The sequence below is a fragment of the Vigna umbellata genome, chromosome 11 (genome assembly GCF_029865625.1).
Source record: "Vigna umbellata cultivar VRB3 chromosome 11, Vumbellata_1.0, whole genome shotgun sequence".
Taxonomy (NCBI): domain Eukaryota; kingdom Viridiplantae; phylum Streptophyta; class Magnoliopsida; order Fabales; family Fabaceae; genus Vigna; species Vigna umbellata.
The window spans coordinates 9,830,562-9,850,896 of NC_142175.1; the positions used below are offsets into that span (position 1 = coordinate 9,830,562).

At 32.5% G+C, this 20,335-nt stretch overlaps 1 protein-coding gene across 3 annotated transcripts; it reads left to right on the plus strand.

Moving 5' to 3' along the window:
* Positions 1–11,900: 11,900 nt before the first annotated feature.
* On the plus strand, positions 11,901–17,794 carry LOC124822142 (MACPF domain-containing protein CAD1-like). 3 transcript variants are annotated; one of them, XM_088102045.1, is made up of 7 exons: positions 11,901–12,620; positions 13,542–13,780; positions 13,862–14,057; positions 14,161–14,238; positions 15,213–15,396; positions 15,518–15,681; positions 16,663–17,794. In XM_088102045.1, exons 1-7 carry the CDS (start codon positions 12,363–12,365, stop codon positions 17,287–17,289), a joined length of 1,746 nt encoding a protein of 581 aa, XP_087958171.1. In that variant the 5' UTR covers positions 11,901–12,362; the 3' UTR covers positions 17,290–17,794. The 3 variants fall into 3 exon arrangements, with proteins under 3 accessions (XP_087958171.1, XP_087958173.1, XP_087958172.1); XM_088102047.1 differs by lacking the exon at positions 11,901–12,620 and adding an exon at positions 12,996–13,061; XM_088102046.1 differs by lacking the exon at positions 11,901–12,620 and adding an exon at positions 13,209–13,315.
* Positions 17,795–20,335: the final 2,541 nt, after the last annotated feature.

The window sequence follows — 20,335 nt, forward strand, 5'->3', positions numbered from 1 at the left end:
TAATAAACCCAATTCATCCCACCACATTTATTTCATCTATTTTTGGAGGTCCTCTATTCCATAAACATTTTCAGTATCGTCAAAGGAATAATGTTTATGTTCTCATGTTCATAGTATCAATCACCACACATTTAATTCATCCAACAAATACTATGAACAAACCACCTCCATCATACATAAACAACATTCCATCGCCATCCAACAAGTCATATTTTTACAGCTTACTAACAACGTATCATACATAAACAAAATCATTCACAAACAACATCATACATATATTAAAGCTTCATTCCACTCAAATGAAAAAAACGAACCTTGGGTGAACACAACGTGTGCCGGTTTTTACAGCTTACTAACAACGTATCATACATAAACAAAATCATTCACAAACAACATCATACATATATTAAAGCTTCATTCCACTCAAATGAAAAAAACGAACCTTGGGTGAACACAACGTGTGCCGGTTCGAACACACAGGAAGAACAATGTGTGGGTGGGACTAACAACCCGAAAAACCCCTCTTTTTCGTCCACCGTACAATCGACACTCCGGCGATGCTCCGACGGCACTCTAGCGGTGAATGCAAAGGCCCGGCATAGGGAGGGAAGCAGGTGGGACGAAGCAAGACTCAGAACGCGCCCCTAGTTCGCTGGGCCGGAGGGAAGACTACGCCGTCTTCGGTTCGTTCGCCAACGTCGGAGCTGCGGCGGCCGTGAATCGGAACCGGCTGGAGGGGTTGAATAGCTCCGAGACGGCCTTCAACGTTGTCCGGCGACACTCCGGCAAGCAGTCCGTCGGACCTCTCTCTCTCGAACTCCCTTTCTCCAACTCTCTCGGGCTCTCTCTAGGTTACACTCTCTCTCTCTGAACCTTCGCTTCTCTCTCTACAATTGTTCCAAATTGAATTTCAAATTTGAAACGCGGACCTGCAAACCCTGACCACTCCCTTTCCACGTCATATTTCATTTTTATTTTATTTTTCTACGTGGACCACTACCATTTGGACACCTGTCCGTGTCTAAATGTTGTCAAAAGTGGTTGTTCAAATATCATTTTCCTTGTTTGAATTACTATCTAGAACCCTAGACTAGCATAAATCACGCAATTTATTATTGTAATATATATAGATATAATAAATATATATATCTATATATATTATAATATATATATATATATATATATATATATATATATATATATATATATATATATATATATATATATATATATTCGTATTCGTGAATTATATCTTCATAGTAGTTAGGGCGTAGCTGAGTTCAAAGTTACTCAAACTTAGGAGTTAAAATTCAACCTTACAATTTGCACCAAACAAATAAGTTAAACTTAAATTTAAAGTTTAGCTTCAGTTGACCTATTTCCGTTTGAAATACCTATTTCTTAAAGTTTTTAAATAGATCTTTTATATATTTAAGTATTGATTTTATATCAATAAATATATATAAGTCAAGACTCAAATAGTTTTCATTCTTATTACTTTTTTTCTTTAAATTATAATATATATATATATATATATATATATATATATATATATATTTATTTATTTATTGGGTTTTAGTTTTCATAAAATTGTTCTTTTAGTTGCTCTATTTTATATTTTGTGTTCTGACTCGCAGGATACGTTTCATACACATTTAGTGTTTATTTGTCATTTGGCATTTTCTAATGAATAATATATATATACATATACATATACATATATATATATATATACATATATGTATATATATGTATATATATATATGTATATATATATATGTATATATATGTATATATATATATATACATATATATACATATATATACATACATATATATACATATATATATATATATATATATATATATATATAATGAAAATGAAGTTAAAATTTCATTAACATGATATTGATATATGTGATTTTGGTTGGTATGATAGTACCATTTATCGAATAAATTGATTGATACAGGTCTTAGTAGATTGTGTATCTTTGTGCATTCAAAGACTAAGGTTCAGATTAAATTAGACATTACTCCTCACCGTGATTAATCCTTACTATACCATTTAGAGGAAATAAAGAATAAGTAAGAAGTACTGTGTGAATTATAAATATAAATAAAAATAAAATAAAATTTATGTTAGTTTTAAAAAGCAGTTACGATTAAACTTATTTCACAATAATTATATTATAAATGATAAAATTGAAATATGAAATGTGTATATAAATATAGATAACAAAAAATCATCATTTAGTGAGATGATATTTTTTGACGTCTTTGACAATTTTTTTAATAAAGAAGTAATGTAATAAAAAAATTATTCAACGAACTTGTAAAAATAATTCAAGGACTAAAATGAAAATTGGAGAGAAATTAAAAATATTTACATCTATATTGTTCATCTAGTAATACCAAAAGCATGTGACTTTTTTTCTTTTATTTGAGTTATATATAACATATTTACACATATATAAACGAAATTAATTATCTTAATTGTTATTTAGTTGGTGATTGAGTACGGGGAAGATTAACAGACAGACTTGAATATTATTTTCAACTCTTAACTATATGCAATTAAAATTTATTAACGAAGAAAAAGCAATTGATTTAAATATAATTGATTTAAATATTTGCGAAGAAGATTTTTTATGTACTAAACTTACAATTGTTTCTTAAGAAATACTTATGATCTAAAAAGAATACACTAGTAAAAAACATTTTTTTAAGTCTCTCTGTTCGAAATAATAGATTTAGTAAATGTGTGGTGACATTTTGATAAATAAAAGTTCATATTTTAAATCTGGTAATATCATAACAGACTTCAATTTTTATTTTAAGTCTGTTGGAATTCAAACAGACTCAAATTTTGCATCTGATGAGCTTTTTGACAGACTTAAATTAATATTTTAAGTCTATTAAAAAATGAGAAGACCTAAATTCTATCAGACCTAAATTCTTTAACCTAATTCCCAAACTATTCTTAATATTGGTTCTCTTTCTTCTACTCAAAGCACAGAACATTTCTTTCTTCATTTTCTTCCACCGTTAGAAATCTTTTTCTCTCTTCATTTTTGCTCATGTCCAACCCCAACAAGTTGTGTCGTAGCCTCTGCGTGCGAGATCTCCCCTTGTCAGATCTCCCTCCTTTGTGTCCAAGGGTGTGGGTGTTGTATATATAAAGCTTACACTTAAATATAAATTATTTAAAATCTCATTTTTAATAGCATAGTACTATTAAATATAAAACATTTTATGATAAATATTAAAAAAACATGTAATATAAGATATAAAGTAAATCAGTACAATATATAATAAAAAAAATATAATTATAATAATATAACTTTTATACATCTCTTACTGTTATAAGTTTTACTTCAAAGTAACTCAACTTATAATGAATTATAAGTTTTACTTCAAATTATGTAACTCAACTTATAATGAATTATTACTCTTACCAATAAAATGATCATTAAAAAAAGAAAAAACAAACATAAATGATACCAACAATACACAAGGGCAAGCTAATTTGCTTATATCAATTGAATATGATATATTTACATACAAAGTAATCCAAATAATTATAAAGACATAAACCACACAATTAAATATTCTTCTAGACTCAATTATACGGATATATGTATTGATATCAAACTCTTGGAAGTTTTGGACTTACGGGGGCTTCTATTGCTCTATAGAGTCATTTCCAATGAGTTTTACCCTACCACCCATAAGGTTAGTCCTCTCCCGTCATAAGGACCTTGTAGTCACCCTTAGACTAGAACCTCCTACTACTCTCACCATATAACTCATTCTCCTCTATGAGTCTAAATGATTATTAGAGTGTCAATATAATCTCTATCTCAGAATCTCTACCTCAATGAATATACTGAAGAAATCACAACAAATAGGATTTCCCATCCCCCAAAAACACCTACATCATTACCAAGTTAACTTTACTTCACCCTTTTTAATCAATATAACCAATATGATAACCAAAATATTAGAAAACCATGAAAGATATCAAACAAAGATACTCTCTTTTATGTCAAAATCAAACCAAAACCACAAGTAGGTACATAATAACCTATCAACATATCAAATAGAAAAATCCTACACAAAAGAGAAACCTAAAGTAAAGCAATCGTAAAAAGACTGACTTTTCTAACTACAAACCTCAAATAGAACATCCCAACTATCAAAACAAATAATCATATGTCTAGGATTAACTATCAATATTTCAGCTCGATTCGACCATTAACAAAGTGAAATCCTATTTCTCGTGATATTACTTAGACTAGGAAAACCAAATAGTGCAGGACATTGGGAAAGTGGTGCCCAATGCTACAACCCTCTAGAACCCACTAATTTAAGAGTGTGTGGCAGCCCAAAAGTGGCACCCAACGCCCCCAAGTCAGTGGTCATTGTCTAAGTGAGGCTCGACGACGCTACAACGATGCCATTGGTATATCATAACTCTAAACTCCCTCTTTATTCTTTGATTGAGTAATTTGACACTTCTTGAGTTCATCACTACTTAAGAAACCTCATAATAATTTAAAATTCACTTTCTTAGCTCAAGGGGTGTGAAATTAGTTCCATTCGAAGATCTCACAAATGAAATTTCTAACCAAGACAAACACCATGATTTTTCATGATTCTCATAATTCTTATTTGCACCAAAACATGTTAAAATCATTTATCTCAGCCAATATCATTAGCCTCACAACTTCAGTTCTCGTTCCAATCTTAATATGAAATTAGGCATGCTAAGGCATATTATTCTACATTGAACAATGCTTATCATATAAAACCCCAAGTCCAAGACACAACATAAACATGTAAATTAGAAATCCTTAATCTCCTTTTCAGCAACAAAAATAATAAGATATTTTTGGCCATTAAATCATAGTTTTAAGTTGTAGAAACAACATCAAAACAACTACTTAGGTAATAACTAAAATTACCTTTCCTCACCTAAGAAACAAGCCTCTTCCTCAATAGTATCTCCCTAGAGCTCTAAACTGCATAGAATCACCTAGACAAATAATTAAAACTCTGACACCATTGTGATCAATAAGTAACAAAGGTTCACTAAGAGAAACCTTGAGTCACATGCAAAGTCATAGAGCCATATGCAACTCAAGTTCTCAAAACCTAAAAAGAGGTAAAATAAAACTTACCTTGTTCGACTCTTTTATCGGATGGTTATGTAAGGCTCTTCACGAGGAGCTATCTTATGGTTCTTGATTTTCAAATAGATGAAGGTTGGACTAGAAAAGCTAGAGAGAGGATATATAGAAGTATAGAGAGATGGTTATAGAGAAATGGTGATTTTATAAAAATAAAATTTAGTTATTAGAGTTTTATTTATAATTTATACCTTTTATTGTTAAAATATCCTAATGTTATCGTTTTATAAAAATTACCACTACTCTTAAGTCATTTTCTAGGTTATCATATTAAAAAATATTAAGTCATAAACATTGTAAAAGTTGAAAAAAACAAATTAATGAAAGAATTTTAATTAAAAGAGTTAGTTATAGTATGAGTTTCTCTAATTTCATATGCAGGTATTATAATTTTAATTACTTAATTACACAAAAGTCAATATTAATATAATATGAATAACATTTATACAAATAATAAATTTGGTTCCAATTTGGAGAGAGATAATATTGTTTCATTTAAAAACAAAGGGACTGAATTGAATAAAAAAACATATATAGGAACTAAATTGAAAAATAATGACACATGACATTGACCATGCAACATATCATACCACGAGACCTAACACGTGGTCAACACAAAATTTTTCATTTTTTTAAATTTAAAAGAAAATTAAAAGAACAAAAAACTATGAACTGATACGTGATATGTCTCTGACACCGATGGTAAGATACTAAAAGAAAGGACCTAACTAAGCCAATTTTAAAAAAAATTAAAACTTAATTCAAACAACAATAAAAATGAAGACCTAATTGTCACTTTTCAACGTAAAGACTTCAACCAAAATTTTATTAATCAGAAGTTAAGATTCTTTATAATAATTAGTATTGGTAATTATAGTTTGTGAATGATTAAAATATATTTAATTGATCACATATATTGTTGAAAACATTTATACAATTTTCTATAAATAAAAAATAATATCTTATTGAGAAATGCTTTATATATATATATATGTGTGTGTGTTTATTAAAATATTTACTTTATTATTACATTAATTAAATCATATAAGAACATATATAATAATATGATATTTTTAATTAAAAAATGTATTTTAATTCGAGAAATTTGAATTTCCATGTCTCATGAGGATGAATTTTTTTTCCGGAAATTTGGTTAGAAATCAGAAAATATAATTTTCTTAGAGTATATTTTTTTAAAGATAACAAAATGGGAGAAAAATGTTTTTGAAATTTAGATATTCCAAAAGCTACTTTTTTAATCATTTTGATAATTTCTATTGACGTTGGAGTTTCTCAAATAAGTTTTTTTTTTCTTTTTTTTGGCTCAATTAGGTCTTTAAATATGAAAATCAATTAAATTGGATCTCTACCGTTAAATTGGGATAACACAGTTAAAATTAAGAGAACTTGTTGTGACCTAGTTTCACTAAATTATGTGACAAATGGAGGACATGGTACGTGGAATATGATACATTAAACCATTAAAGAAATAGGTTTTTGATAAAAATTTAAATTGAAAATATTTGTCACCAAATTAAGGTTCTAACATTCCAAATTGGGAATAGATTCAGTGACGGGCAACAAAATTAGGATTGATAGAGGGATCAAAATTGGAGAGGGATTGTGCACAATTAGGGCATTGGTGGTTGGACGGGCATTCTTCGTTTGAATCACAAGGTTGTAGGTCAATCGTGAGGTGCATAGATGTGAATTGAGAAGTGCTTCGAGGGAAATTGCGTCCAAGGTGAGTATATGTAGTATTTGGGATTTCAATTTATTGTTTGGTGCTTTTTGTCCTGATATGGAATTTCTTTTTCAAACGGTGGATAGTGGGGTTGTCCCACAATGTTGTCATGGCTTTGTATGGTTATTGCAGTGTGGTCCCCTTGTCCCTCATTTTTAAAGTTGCTCTGGTGTGTCATTTTAACTACATTTTGCTTTTAGTATATGTTGTTTTGTTGTCGTTATATGGTCATTTATAGGTGTAGAAATTTTTTTATTGTGTTGTCTGTGATGGAGGTCGATATTGAGGTAGTTATTCACCATAGGAAGTTCGTCAATGAAGGGCTTGGGTATGTTGGATTCAAAGATTTATAGTACTCTATAGGATGTGGTTTTATGTTAAATGACATGTTGGAGCCTTTGTGTGATGACATTGGAGCCATGCATATGGTGAACTTAGCTAGGTTAAATGGTGAGGTTCATTTATTCGTGGTGCACATAGTGTCTAAACCTTAGGTGATAGACATGATTAAATATATTGGTGATGAAACATGTGAAGAAGTTGCACCAGTGTTGCATGAGAGTGGTGAGAGTGTACATGATGATAAATGTGAAGAAAATGGTGGTGAAACAGAAGTTAGAGGTAACACGACATAAATAAATGATGATAAGGGTATATGTGATAGTGAAACACATGGAGATGGTGGTGTAACACAAGATTTGGGTGACACGAGAGAAATAGACGATGGGGAGGGTGTAGGTGGTAGTGAAACACAAGGAGATGATGGTTTAATACAATACTTGGGTGACACGAAAGCAATAGATGATGGTAAGGATGTAGGTGGTAGTTAAACATAGGGAGATGGTGGTTTAACACAAGACTGGGGTGACATAGAGGAACATGTTCGTGAATATGAACCTACATCATTTGTAGAGGAGAAAGTTAATGTTCATGATTGGAGCACATCAGATGATGATGGTAATGTTGAGGTGAATAGTATGGAGGAGTTAGTTGACATAAATATGGAGTGTGACTTAAGAGAAGGAGATTGCTCTGGTAATATGCACGTTGAAGTGGAATCTGTTTCACATGAATGTGAAAGGTCGTCATGGAGTGATATGACTGACTGAAATTTCGATGATGATGATATAAGTTTTGGTAATGATAGCAGTTTGTCGAATGATGAGTACAAATATGAAGAATTAATTACTCCACGACATTGTGATGAAGAAAATAATGGGGAAGAGGGTTATGAGAAATTTGTCATGTTTAGTATGCCTAAAACAATGATTGATTTTAAATGGAAAGTTGAAACATATTTTGGTGACAAATAAGACATTTTGGATGTAATCAAAACGTATTCATTAGAAAATGACAAAAATATAAAATTTGTTAAAAATGATAAGAGAAGAATAAGATTGAAATGTATGGGTACAAAAGGACAACGCTCTTGGATGACATACTATGGTTATATGAAGGCAATGGATACGTGGAAACTAAGGACTGTTGTGGACACCCACACATCTGGTAGATATTCCTCCAAGGTTTGCATGCGTCACTTAACTTTTCATTTATGTTTTCATTAATGTTAATAGTAGGACTAATGTTGATAGTTTTTCTTCCATTGTAGAATTGGTCAAGATTAAGGTTCACCACCACAACTCAATGTGATACCTTAGTTAATATGTTAGAGGTCTTTAATAGTGTGGTGGTTCATATGAGGACTAAGCCTATCATTACGATGTTGGAGGACATATGAGTTTACATGATGAAGAGATGGGTTATAAACAAGTCAAAGATACAATCATTTGATGCATCCATTTGTCCAAAAATCTTGAGTAGACTACAAAAGGAGGCACAATTAACCAAATATTTGATTCCCAAGTAAACTGAATTTTTGTTGTAATTATTATGCACTACATGATTAATGTTGTATTGTCTTCACAACTGGTTTGCAAACAAGTTATTTGAAGCCCGACATGTGTCACAAAGTGGGGACAAGTTTGTGGTCAATATAGATGAATATTCATGCACTTGCAAGAAATAGAGCATTACTGGAATACCATGTTATCATGCATTGACAACAATGAAGTTTCTCAATATAGATGGAGAGGACTTCATATCTTCTTGCTTTTGGAAGTCAACCTATGAAGAAATTTACTTATCCATTATCTATCCTATTAATGGGAACAACATGTGGGAGATTACCCAATATCATAATTGTTGCCTCCATAAAAAAGGAACTTGACAGGTTGACCTAAGAAGAAAAGAAGGTTAGAGCAGTGAGAGATGAGAAATGATAAAACAAGAATGACAAAAGGTGGCTTGTGGAAAAGATGTAGGCTATATAGGGAAGTGGGTCACAATAGAACACATTGTCCCAAATGAACCAAATAACCTGTTTTGTAGCTAGAGGAAGGACAACAACCTATCCCATTATTTAAAGGTCAACCACATGTGGGTGAAGGTCAACCATAGCAAGGAATGAATTTGAAGAAAGTGACATAGTCAGAGGAAGCACACCAACCAACCTCATGATGTTTTTTTTAATGTTTTTCTGATGGTTGAATGAACAATTGTTATGGTCATCTGTAATGCTTTAATTTTAGTATTGTACAATGGTATGTAATGGATGAAACCAATTTGGTATTTCGATAATTGTTAACTTCTAAGAGAAAACATTTGTCTAATAATGTAGCAACACTTATATTAATGTAGCAGATGTTGTACTTACCTACTGTAACAACAAATTCATAAAAAGAATTCAGTTACATTTGCCTAATAATGTTGGACTTTTCTCCCATTTTCTTCTGTTTGCAAATTCTCCTATTTGTTTAATCTTCATTATTATGAACATGTTCCTATCTTCATCTAATACTTATTGATTTCTTCATCTAAAGGACTGATTTGTGTTTTGTAAAATAAAAAGTCAAATAAACAAACATACCCTAAAGTCTAGAGAAAACAAGGACCATTAATTCCCGGATGCAATTGAGGATTTATTCTGGTGTATATGCTATTATTGAGAAAAGAGGGACATGATTTTTCTTTCTGTTAAAAGCTATTCTCATCATCACATGACTAGTTTGGATATAGATTGTGGAATTGATTTTTCTCTCTGTTAAAAGCTATTATCATAATCTCAAATATACATTGTGCAACTGATGAAATGCATTCTCAATGAATAGACTGATAAACTCAAAAACTGATACATAATCAATGGCCATATGGAAATCTTAATTTCATTGAACAACAACAAATATTCATTTGATTCAACAACATTACATTAACAACATTACATTGAACTTGCCTACAACATTACATTACATTAACAACATTACACCTACAACACATCATGAACTTGTATCAATATTGCAACTACAAGAATGTTCATTACACATACAACACAAATAACCCCTATCAAGACTTTCATCCACGTTTGAAGAACCAACACAACTTTCTCCAAATTAAGTATGATCTTCCTATAACCTTCATTTTCTTCAGTCTTCACCAACCTCTCATCCTTTCCTTTGCACTTCACATAGTTACCACTTTCGTCAAATCTATTATCACTACACTATCTGAAGTAATTACAACCAATATCTTCCCTTCCATTCTATTTATAAAAATCATAAAAAATAACGACTCAATACTTCCTTTTCACGAACAATACAACGAATACCATAAGTTCCATGAATTTTACCTTGTACTTAGGACAACCTCAATATTGTTTGCCTCGATTCTTAGTTGTTTTCGCAATTCTCAACACAGACTTCTTTTCACACTGGCAAATCAGTGATGCATCAAAACTCCTCCATCCTCCGTCACCGCGATAACCAATATTGCAGTTTTGCTTTCTACACTCATTGCATGTGGAAGACGAACAAGAATGACCCATAAGCATACTTCAATAACTCAAACTAGAATCCTAAAAAACAAAACGAACATCAACACCAATGAAGTCTATGATAAAACCCTAATTTTGCAAAAAACATGGTAGAACAAGGATAAGAACAACCTCGCTAAATCCTCTCCAATTTCGATCCCTCTATCAATCCTAATTTCGTTTTCTCTCACTAAATTGTTTAATGTATCATATTTCATGTACCATGCCTTCTATCTGCCATATAATTTAATGAAATCGAGTTATCATGATAGGTCAACTTAATTTTAATTGTGTTATTCTAATTTAACGAAAATTAAACTCATTTTTCAATTTAAAAATCCAAATGAGATAAGAAAAAAAGAAGAAGAAGAAAGAGATCTATTTGCCAAAACTCAAGTATGGACTCTCAATTAAACATTTTTTTTACCAAACGCTCTCTCAAAATTGTATGGATCAAAATAAAACAATTAACTTAAAGACGAACTCATCTGTTTTAAATTTCACATGGAGTTATTAGACTATGAAGAGTAAATTAAATGTTAGAAAAACATAAAAGTTATGAATTATAATTCTAGTTAAATTTAATAAAATTTTAAATTTGTAATAAATTTAAATACTTTTAATTAAATTTATACTATTTTTTTATTATATTCAAAACTTTAATACTTTTTAATTGAATATTTGATATTTAACTTATTAATTAATTGTATATGTGATTATTATCTTTTTTATCTTTATCTTATTATTATGTAATATTATATGATTAATATAAAAATGATAAAAATAATGATACAGGATTAACGTTACTTTTAGTGTTTTCATTGATTACATTACCATTATTATATTAATTACTTTTAATAAATAAATAAAATGATGGGTTAAAATAATAATTATATTATCTAATTAAAGAAAGTCATGACTTAATGCTTGGACGCACATGGTACGACCAGGAATGAACGGTGAAGATGTTAGGCAAATCAACACGCAAACGTTTGGATGGAAAGAAAGTAAATTATGACTGAAACTGAAGTCAATGCATCTCTGGACAGACATAACCAAAGAGTCTCCCAAGGTAGAAACTACAAATAAAGGAAACAAAGCCACACCGTACGATAATGTCAATGTAGAGAGAGAGAGAGCAGAGGTTTTATTTTACAGAGAGAAACCTTTTAGAGAGGGAAAGTCAGTGACAAGCACCACAAGAAGTAGCTAGCACCCAAACCACATCAGATTTTGGATGATTGTCTAATCTTCTTCACTCTTAGATCCATTGAGGTTGTTCCTGCACATCATGATTTTCTCTGGGTCAAACACCGGTTGAGCACATAGAAGAAAGAGAGGGTTTGAAGAGATGGGTTTGATCATGACCCTTTTGATGCGTCAGATGCCAACATAGCGCAAAAGTTAAAATAGTTTTTTTTTTTTTTTTTTTATGGAATTTGTTCATGTGGGTCGTCTCAATTCCCTTCTATTAGTGAGATAGTCCACCTTCTAGTTCCATTCAGAATTGGGTTTTCCTTTTGTCGCGTAAAAGAAGAGTCTTTTGAGGTGGCTCGGCGGAGCCATGGGGGGCCATGTAGCAGCGGTGCACACTGCTACTAACGCTTTGCAAGCATTAGGCAGGGGTTTTGATGTGAATTTTGATACGAGGTTGCTCTATTGTAAAGGAATTTCAGGGTCTAGGGTAGTTGAAATTGATGAAGAACATCGTAGGGAGCTTTTGTTGTACGATGATGTCGCTGTTCCTGACGTTTCCAGGGACATTCGAAGTTCCCAGGAGACCATGGAGCGTCAGAGTTCTGGGGTGTGCACGTTTCCTGAGGTAAGTTTGGGTGTGAACTTGTTTTCCTTTTGTTATTATTTTTTCTTGTTTTGTGAGAATGCTTTGTGAGGAGTTGTCGAGGTTTTAAATTGCTGTCATGGATAGCCTGCGCTCCTGGATGTTGTGGGCAATTACTGACTAATACACTGATGTGGTCACAATTGTGAAGGCACAGACCTCAAAAACCTTGACGATGCAGCCAAAATTGCAGTTGCTAAGCGTTTTTTAAAACCTTGAAAATTGTTTACTAAATGTAACTTAGCAATGTTTGCACTTTTGCTTAATTGTTTGTGCCCTTATAAGCGCATATCTGTGTTTTGTTTGATGAATTTGACAGTGGTTTTACGTTGCTTTTTATGATTATGGAGATGAGGTGATCCTGGTGTAATGAAATTGAGGTGTGGAATGGCAGCTAGCAATGGATCTGTGGAAACCCTCAAAGTAATATTCATGAGGATGGTTTTCTTTGTCATGTGTAATATGGGATAGATAAGGGGGTAGAGGGGGTGGGGGAGCATTTGTCAATTATGTAGGTATGCTGCTTAAACTAATATAATTAGAGGACCTGTCTTATGATATATAGCTGGTTCCGGCCTTAGCATGGACACTGAGATATTAACAAAACAATGCAGACTGTGGTTCCTTCCACTTTAGAAGAGTTTTTTGTTTGGCAGAAATTTCAAAATCATATATGCGTATGTACTACTACTGACACTTATCTTTTATGCTTTCCATTGTTTTTGTAAACTGCTTTCATAATACTCCGTATCTTGATTTCCTTGTATTTGGTATATATAAGTATTTGAAACAAGCAAACTATAGTAATTTCAGATTGCACTGTACATAAGAACAGGTGTCATATTTTACTGTTGTCCCCTGCAACGTGTTCTCAAATTTATGATAGTTCTGCTGTGATTACAGATGGTGGAATACTTTAATGGAAGGGCAAATATATCGGGGAACTTTCCTCTTGGGAGTTTTAATGCAGCATTTAGCTTCACCGGTTCAAAACATGTTGATGCTGCAGCCACAAAGACCTTGTCTACAGAAGGATTTTACATTCCTCTTGCAAAGGTTCAGCTTATAAAGTCCCACTTAACGTTGCAAGGAAATGTCAAAAAGGCTGTCCCATTCAATTGGGACCCACCGGCCTTGGCAAGGTATGAATACAACAAGTTGTATACGTAATGCTATAACAAAGATATCCAAGACTGTTACTGACATTTAATTATATTTTGCAGTTTTATCGAAAATTTTGGGACTCATGTCATTACATCTATAACTATTGGTGGTAAAGATGTTATTTATGTTAAACAACACCATACTTCTTCTTTGTCAAAGTTGGAGATGAAAAACTATATTCAGGATATTGGAAATCAGAGGTTCTCTGACATCAATAGTCAAACAAGTGCAGGTCAAACAAAATCCAAGGATAAGGCTAGTTCACCTCAATACCTCTTTTCTTGCATAAATTTATATGATTCAGGCTTATGATAGCTATAAATATAATGCTTGATTATTTTGATTACCTTTTTGGCAGGGTGTTGATCCGTTTTCATTCAATAGTCAAGGGGTTTACCCCCAACCCACAACTGCAACATATCCTTCTGGGAAAGAAGTATGCAATATACGTTTCACTTTTATGTTCCTTTTTTTTTTTTGCGGAGCTGAATGATGTCATTATGATCCATATAGTCAAGTTCACCTATTGGGATAAACTTTGTTTTTATTGTTGTTGTTGCTACTATTATAAAATATTTATTTCCAGGATACTTTTACAGTTATATCCATAATCATGGAAATTTAAATTTTGATGAACCATTTTCAAAGGTAATCTATAATGTCTTTTGGCATAGAAGTATACAAGGTCTTAGGTTCTCATGGTGGGCTTAACCAAGAACTACTAACATGATTATTTTCTCATTCAGGACTTCACCAAGTACTTAACTTGGTTGTTTTCCCTCGTGACCCGTGTCTGAACCTGATTTTTAACTTCCCAGTCCTTTTTTAATTTGATGAAGAAAACAAAAAATTAGCTAGTTAATCTCTGTGCATATTAGGCTGTAGGTTGTACGTTACAGAATCCTTGGATACTCTGGCAACTACTTTTCCATGTGAAGTTGGGAATGGATTCATTTTATTTCATTTGATGGATTTAAAATTAATCTGATATCCTTGTTTTGCTTTGGCATGCACTGCAATGACAAAATTAAAACACTGGTGAATGGTGATAAAATATCACTATTCTACTTTCAAAGGCATTGACAATATTGCACAACTCTTTCTCCATTAATGCCCCATCTTTTTCAGCCATGAATGTGAAATCTGATTCTGTGAGTCATCTTTGGTCCTACATAAAGCCTGCTAGTTGTTTTCTTCTCCTTTCTTACTTCCCCTCGCAGTGTGCTTAACTCTGCATAGGGTACTCTGGCAGCTGTCTTGAGAAAAAATAATTCTTGTTATAAAAAATAATATTTGCCCATCTTCATAATTATTGATAGTTAGTAGCTGTCTAGTGTAAACTTTGTCTAGAAAAAGGTCTTTATCAAGTATTATGTTTTTTTTTTCTTAACTTGAATACTTATTGGTCAGGATGTCACAGTCATTTTTAGAAGAAGAGGAGGAGATGATTTAGAACAGAACCACAGGAAATGGCTATCAACTGTCAAGTCCTCCCCAGATATCATTGAGATGACTTTCTGTCCTATAACTGCTCTACTTGATGAAATACCTGCCAAGGAGCATTTGACTCGTGCCATTGGTCTTTATCTTGAGTGTAAGTCAATTTATCCTTTACTTTTTATTGTTTCTAATTTTTTCCATATTGGCTTTGAGGAGCATAGTCTAATATATCAGTCACACATTTCCTTTTCTGTTTTCCTAAATTTTGCTCACAGTTAAACCTCCAATTGAAGAACTTAGATATTTCCTGGAGTTTCAGATTCCTCGTGTATGGGCTCCTTTACAAGACAGGATTCCTGGTCAACAAAGGAAGGAACCCGTGTGTCCATCTTTGCAATTCAGCATAATGGGCCAGAAACTTTACATCAGTCAAGAACAGGTAATCATCATTTCTGGTATTTTCCTTCCGTTAGAAACTTCTTATCATGTGAAAATGATTCTTCCAAAGAAATGCAACGTGTTTACTGTTTGTGGTACATAGGGCAGTTCTTTTTCTTTTGTTTCAAGCTTTTCTTGCTTGTTTATGGGGGCATTTGCTTTTTCACTGAGTTTCTAAGCAAAATATAATTCTAAGAGTTAATCAGCTAGTGCCTCTGGTAACACTGTCGCCAGGTCTGAGAAATCTAATAAATTGAACCTTTCATTTTTAAGTTTTATGAATCTGAATGAAATGGTTTATTTTCCTAAATTTCTGGGTTATTCTAGATCAGTGTTTTTCTTTTACAGCGGTGGAACCCTGTTTATGTGTTGTGCTTATTTTAGTTCAAGTTTATATTTAAAGTAAAATGACTGATTACACATTATTTCCCGTATATATAATTTTAAGGTGACAAATACCTTGTTTTGCACATTTTTCAATGTGGTGTCATTCATGTTGAGATTGTTTCTGTTCGTATGCTGTCAAAGCGTTGAAAAATAAGAACAATACGTCTACAAACTTTATTTTTTCTATTATAATAGGTTGAACTGTAGACATCACGAGAAACTAACTATTGATGTGTTCACATTACCTTCTATTATTTCTTCTTCAGTTAACACCCCTTTTGTGAACATTTCACAATATGAATGTTCGCATTGAAACATGACTTCCCACTGTAGTTCTGCATCATATTATAAGTTTGTAATCCCTCTCACAAAATGTGTTAGTAAAGAAACAAAATCAGAATATGATAGTAAACTGTATCCAGTTGCATTTGTGCTTTTGGAAAGGAAAGCTTCCAGACAAATTTGTATACAGATTCAAGAAGTACTTCGATTAAGTTGGAGTATGGTGGCTAACTTACGAGAAGATTTCATTAGTAGTGAAAAGTGGCACATATCTAATCAATTTTACTTCAAACATGGTTCTCTTTGAATGCAGATTACAGTGGGACGAAGGCCGGTAACGGGACTACGTCTCTGTCTAGAGGGAAGCAAGCAGAATCGGCTGAGCATTTTTGTTCAACACTTGGTATCCCTTCCAAAAATCCTTCATCCGTATTGGGACAGCCATGTTGCTATAGGTGCTCCCAAGTGGCAGGGACCCGAGGAGCAAGACAGCAGATGGTTTGAACCAGTTAAATGGAAGAACTTTTCTCATGTGAGCACTGCACCAATTGAAAACCCTGAAACCTTCATAGGAGACTTTTCTGGTGTCCACATAGTTACTGGAGCACAGCTTGGAGTGTGGGATTTTGGATCACGGAATGTGTTGTACATGAAGCTCTTATATTCAAGGTTACCCGGCTGCACCATTCGAAGATCGCTGTGGGACCATGCCGGAAACAGTTCGTCAAAAACAGTGAATGTTGGAAACACCTCCAACTCAGATAACTCAACCCTGGGAGAAAATGCCACAGGGAACAAGTTGGTGAAGTATGTTGACATGTCTGCGATGACCAAAGAGCCCCAAGACCCTCCTGGCCATTGGCTTGTCACTGGTGGAAAGCTTGGTGTGGAAAAAGGGAAAATTGTTTTGAGAGTGAAATATTCATTGCTTAATTACTGATTTCACCATCCAAGTTTGTGTTTGAGGACGTGCTTGCAGTGGTGGCCTGTGTAAGAAGAAGCAGTGCTTGTGCTTTGGTGCACATAATTTTCCCTTGTTGTCCATGTAAAAACGTTTTGCGGTTTGATGACCAGAGTTGAATAGGAAGCTTTTTACTCTTAGTTGATCATGATCAGTGGATGCATGTTGTGGTGGTGGCAAATGTTGGTTGTTTCCATTGCCACTGCATATGTGATGTCCATATCTTATAGGAGTTAGAACCTTTTTCACCATGCTCCATTTTAAAGTAATGTTTATATCCATATAGCTTTGAAATACAAATGACAACCCTTTGCTTCCCCTTTCTCTCTACTACAAAGCAAGATGGTGACAGAGAGGGGGAAAAAGGTGGTTAGTGAAGTCTTGAACATTCTTTATCATCCATCGTTTTCTTTTGTGGAATATTCCTTAACTGGTTATGCATCTATTTGTCTATTACTTAATTCATCATTTAGTTTTTTACTTATCATTGTCTCTTCTACCTAGTTTTAAAATATAAAAGAAGTAATAACCTGTATATAATTTCTTAAATTCTTTAGGACCTTATTTTGTGTAAATACTGAAAACACAACTTTTAAAAAGAAAAATTCTTGGAAGAAATTGTCACATTGGTTTAAGCGAAGCTTTTTTCCCCAAGGCTTTTCAATTTCAGGACTTGTATTTCTTTCTTTAATTTGTTTCCTAAAATCGTAATTTTACATTCACTTCTATCTGGTTTAGTGATATTTTATCTTCGAGACTATGGAATACTAATTATTTCTGCTTGAATCTTGCGCCTTTTTATTTCTAAATAAAATCTGTTTCTTTACATGAATCCCTTTGCAGGATGAGTTAGAGAATATGGGTAATAATTTTGATCGTGAAGATTTATGTAATCAGCGAAATATGAATATCAATTTGAATACTTTGAGTGAAGGTTCTAGTTCTCCGAATGCTTCTTTTCAGGATTCAATGTGCATAATTCTCTAGATGCTAATTCGGACTTGGATGTTCTGAATGATGTAGCTACATTAAGCAAGATATGAAACTATTGTCCAAGTTTTGGGGAGATATTAAGCAAGTTTTATTTCTTGGCTGGTGTTTATGGACCTACAAGCTGCTTGGGAAGGAGGGATCTTTGGAAAGATCTTTGTGATATCCAAGCAGCTAATTCTGGAAACTGGTTTATCATGGGAGATTTCCATCTTCATAAGGGTGGTAATACTCCTAATTCTACTTCATGTGCGAATTTCTTTGACTAGTTTGATTCCAATTGTATGGTAGACATTGTTTCTATTCTGATTTTGATTACACTTGGACTAATGGTGATATTAGTCCACAAAGGATTGATATTAACTCGACAGAACTTTTTGTAGTTTATCATGCCTAAATAAATGGAGTAATGTCTCTTGTAAAGTCCTGAAAAGGGCAAACTCGGACATCTTCTTTGCCTTAATATTGTTGTTGATTTTGGGAAGAGGAGGACTTCTTCAAGATTTTTGACCATGTGGGTTGACAAAGACGATTGTGAGCATATTATTAGAAATAAATGGAATAAACCTGTTGTTGGTTGCTTAATGTTGAAGCTACAATATAAACTAAAGTCAATGATTTTGGCTCTTCAATACCAAAACAAGAGAAATTCGATTAAAAATGATTTTCTATGCCGGTTCTGAAAAAATATTAGATATAAAAGTTTTAAGTTTTTATGTCAGTTTTAGATACAATTTGTAAGATCCAAGGAAAATGTGGTAATTAAGGAATAAAGTGGTTATGAGACTTAAGAATTATTGTTTGTAATTGGTGTGTAATGCTTAGGTGTTTCTTTTTATGATAATTATTATGATTATTATTTAATGTTATGATTGATTAAGTGAAACACATGATTGATATGTTGTCATTTTGATGGTTGGCGTCTGTGTGTGATATTACCAATGTGAAGTGTGAACTTGTAGACAGAAGAATGGTAGAGAGGAAGAGAGTTAAGGAAAACCTTGATTTTAGTTGTATTTTTTATGGGTAAAATAGTCTTTTACTTTTATTTAATTGATTTAGAAATTAAAGTAGGGGTTGTAGGAAGTAAAAGAGTTGGAATTAAATAAAATAAAATTAAAGGCTAGAAAACATGAGATATAAGGGAATTAAATTTTAGATAGATTCAATTTTAAAAATATATTATAATAGAGGATAAAATATTAAAGATAAAGTGGTTGTTATCCATTGCATAACATAACAACCACACTCATATAAGTCGGTTTGTTTATGACACTACAATATATCAACATAATGGTAAATAATTGAGAAAGAAAAGGAGTCAAACAATTATATGTGGAACAAAATAACAAACTTGGACAGACAATCATGGAAGCTTTTTAGCTATAATAGTTGATCTCCTTAACAACATACTATGTCTAGAAAATGAACTATGAGAAATAGAATGTTTTAGGATACACTTATATAAAGAGGAAAGTTCATAAGATTGAGCTTCTTACCAATCTATTACCTATTTGAGATGCTTGGGGGAGACTTGTGCAACAATAAAAATCATACAACAATGTTCTTCACAAGGGAAACTACAAATAACTGCCAATGATACATGAATGGAAAATGCAATCATTGCTATACCTTGAAATAATGAATTATAATTACATTAAAGCAAACTACACTTATTGATGGAGAATCGATTGAGGATACTCCTTCAACAAGTGATGATCTCCAAATGGGTTGATGAAACTTTCTTCAAAGTGGTGAACTCCATAGAAGATATGAATGAAGCAGAAACAATTAGATGAAGAAATGATGATGCTTGATGTCGTGCAGTTTTGGCAGAGGTTCCTCTAAGGAGGTTAGGCCAACCTTGAAGGAGAAAGCATGAAGAATTCTAAGAGAAGACAACTCATAAGTTGAGAACTCAAGAAGAGAAGTCTTGCAATTTTGGTAAAGTGACTTTACATTCAATCAAGTTCTCAAAATATACAAAGGGTGTCTCTCCTTTTATAGGTGAAGGAGAAAGTCTAAAGTATAAAAG

What these genes read in the sequence shown, in the direction of transcription:
- LOC124822142 (XM_088102045.1), top strand. Translation starts at nt 12,363, where the DNA reads ATGGGGGGCCATGTAGCAGCGGTGCACACTGCTACTAACGCTTTGCAA. An exon ending in AAACAAAATCCAAGGATAAG is followed by an intron (nt 14,058 to 14,160) that starts GCTAGTTCACCT and finishes CCTTTTTGGCAG; the next exon opens with GGTGTTGATCCGTTTTCATT. An exon ending in TTTACATCAGTCAAGAACAG is followed by an intron (nt 15,682 to 16,662) that starts GTAATCATCATT and finishes CTTTGAATGCAG; the next exon opens with ATTACAGTGGGACGAAGGCC.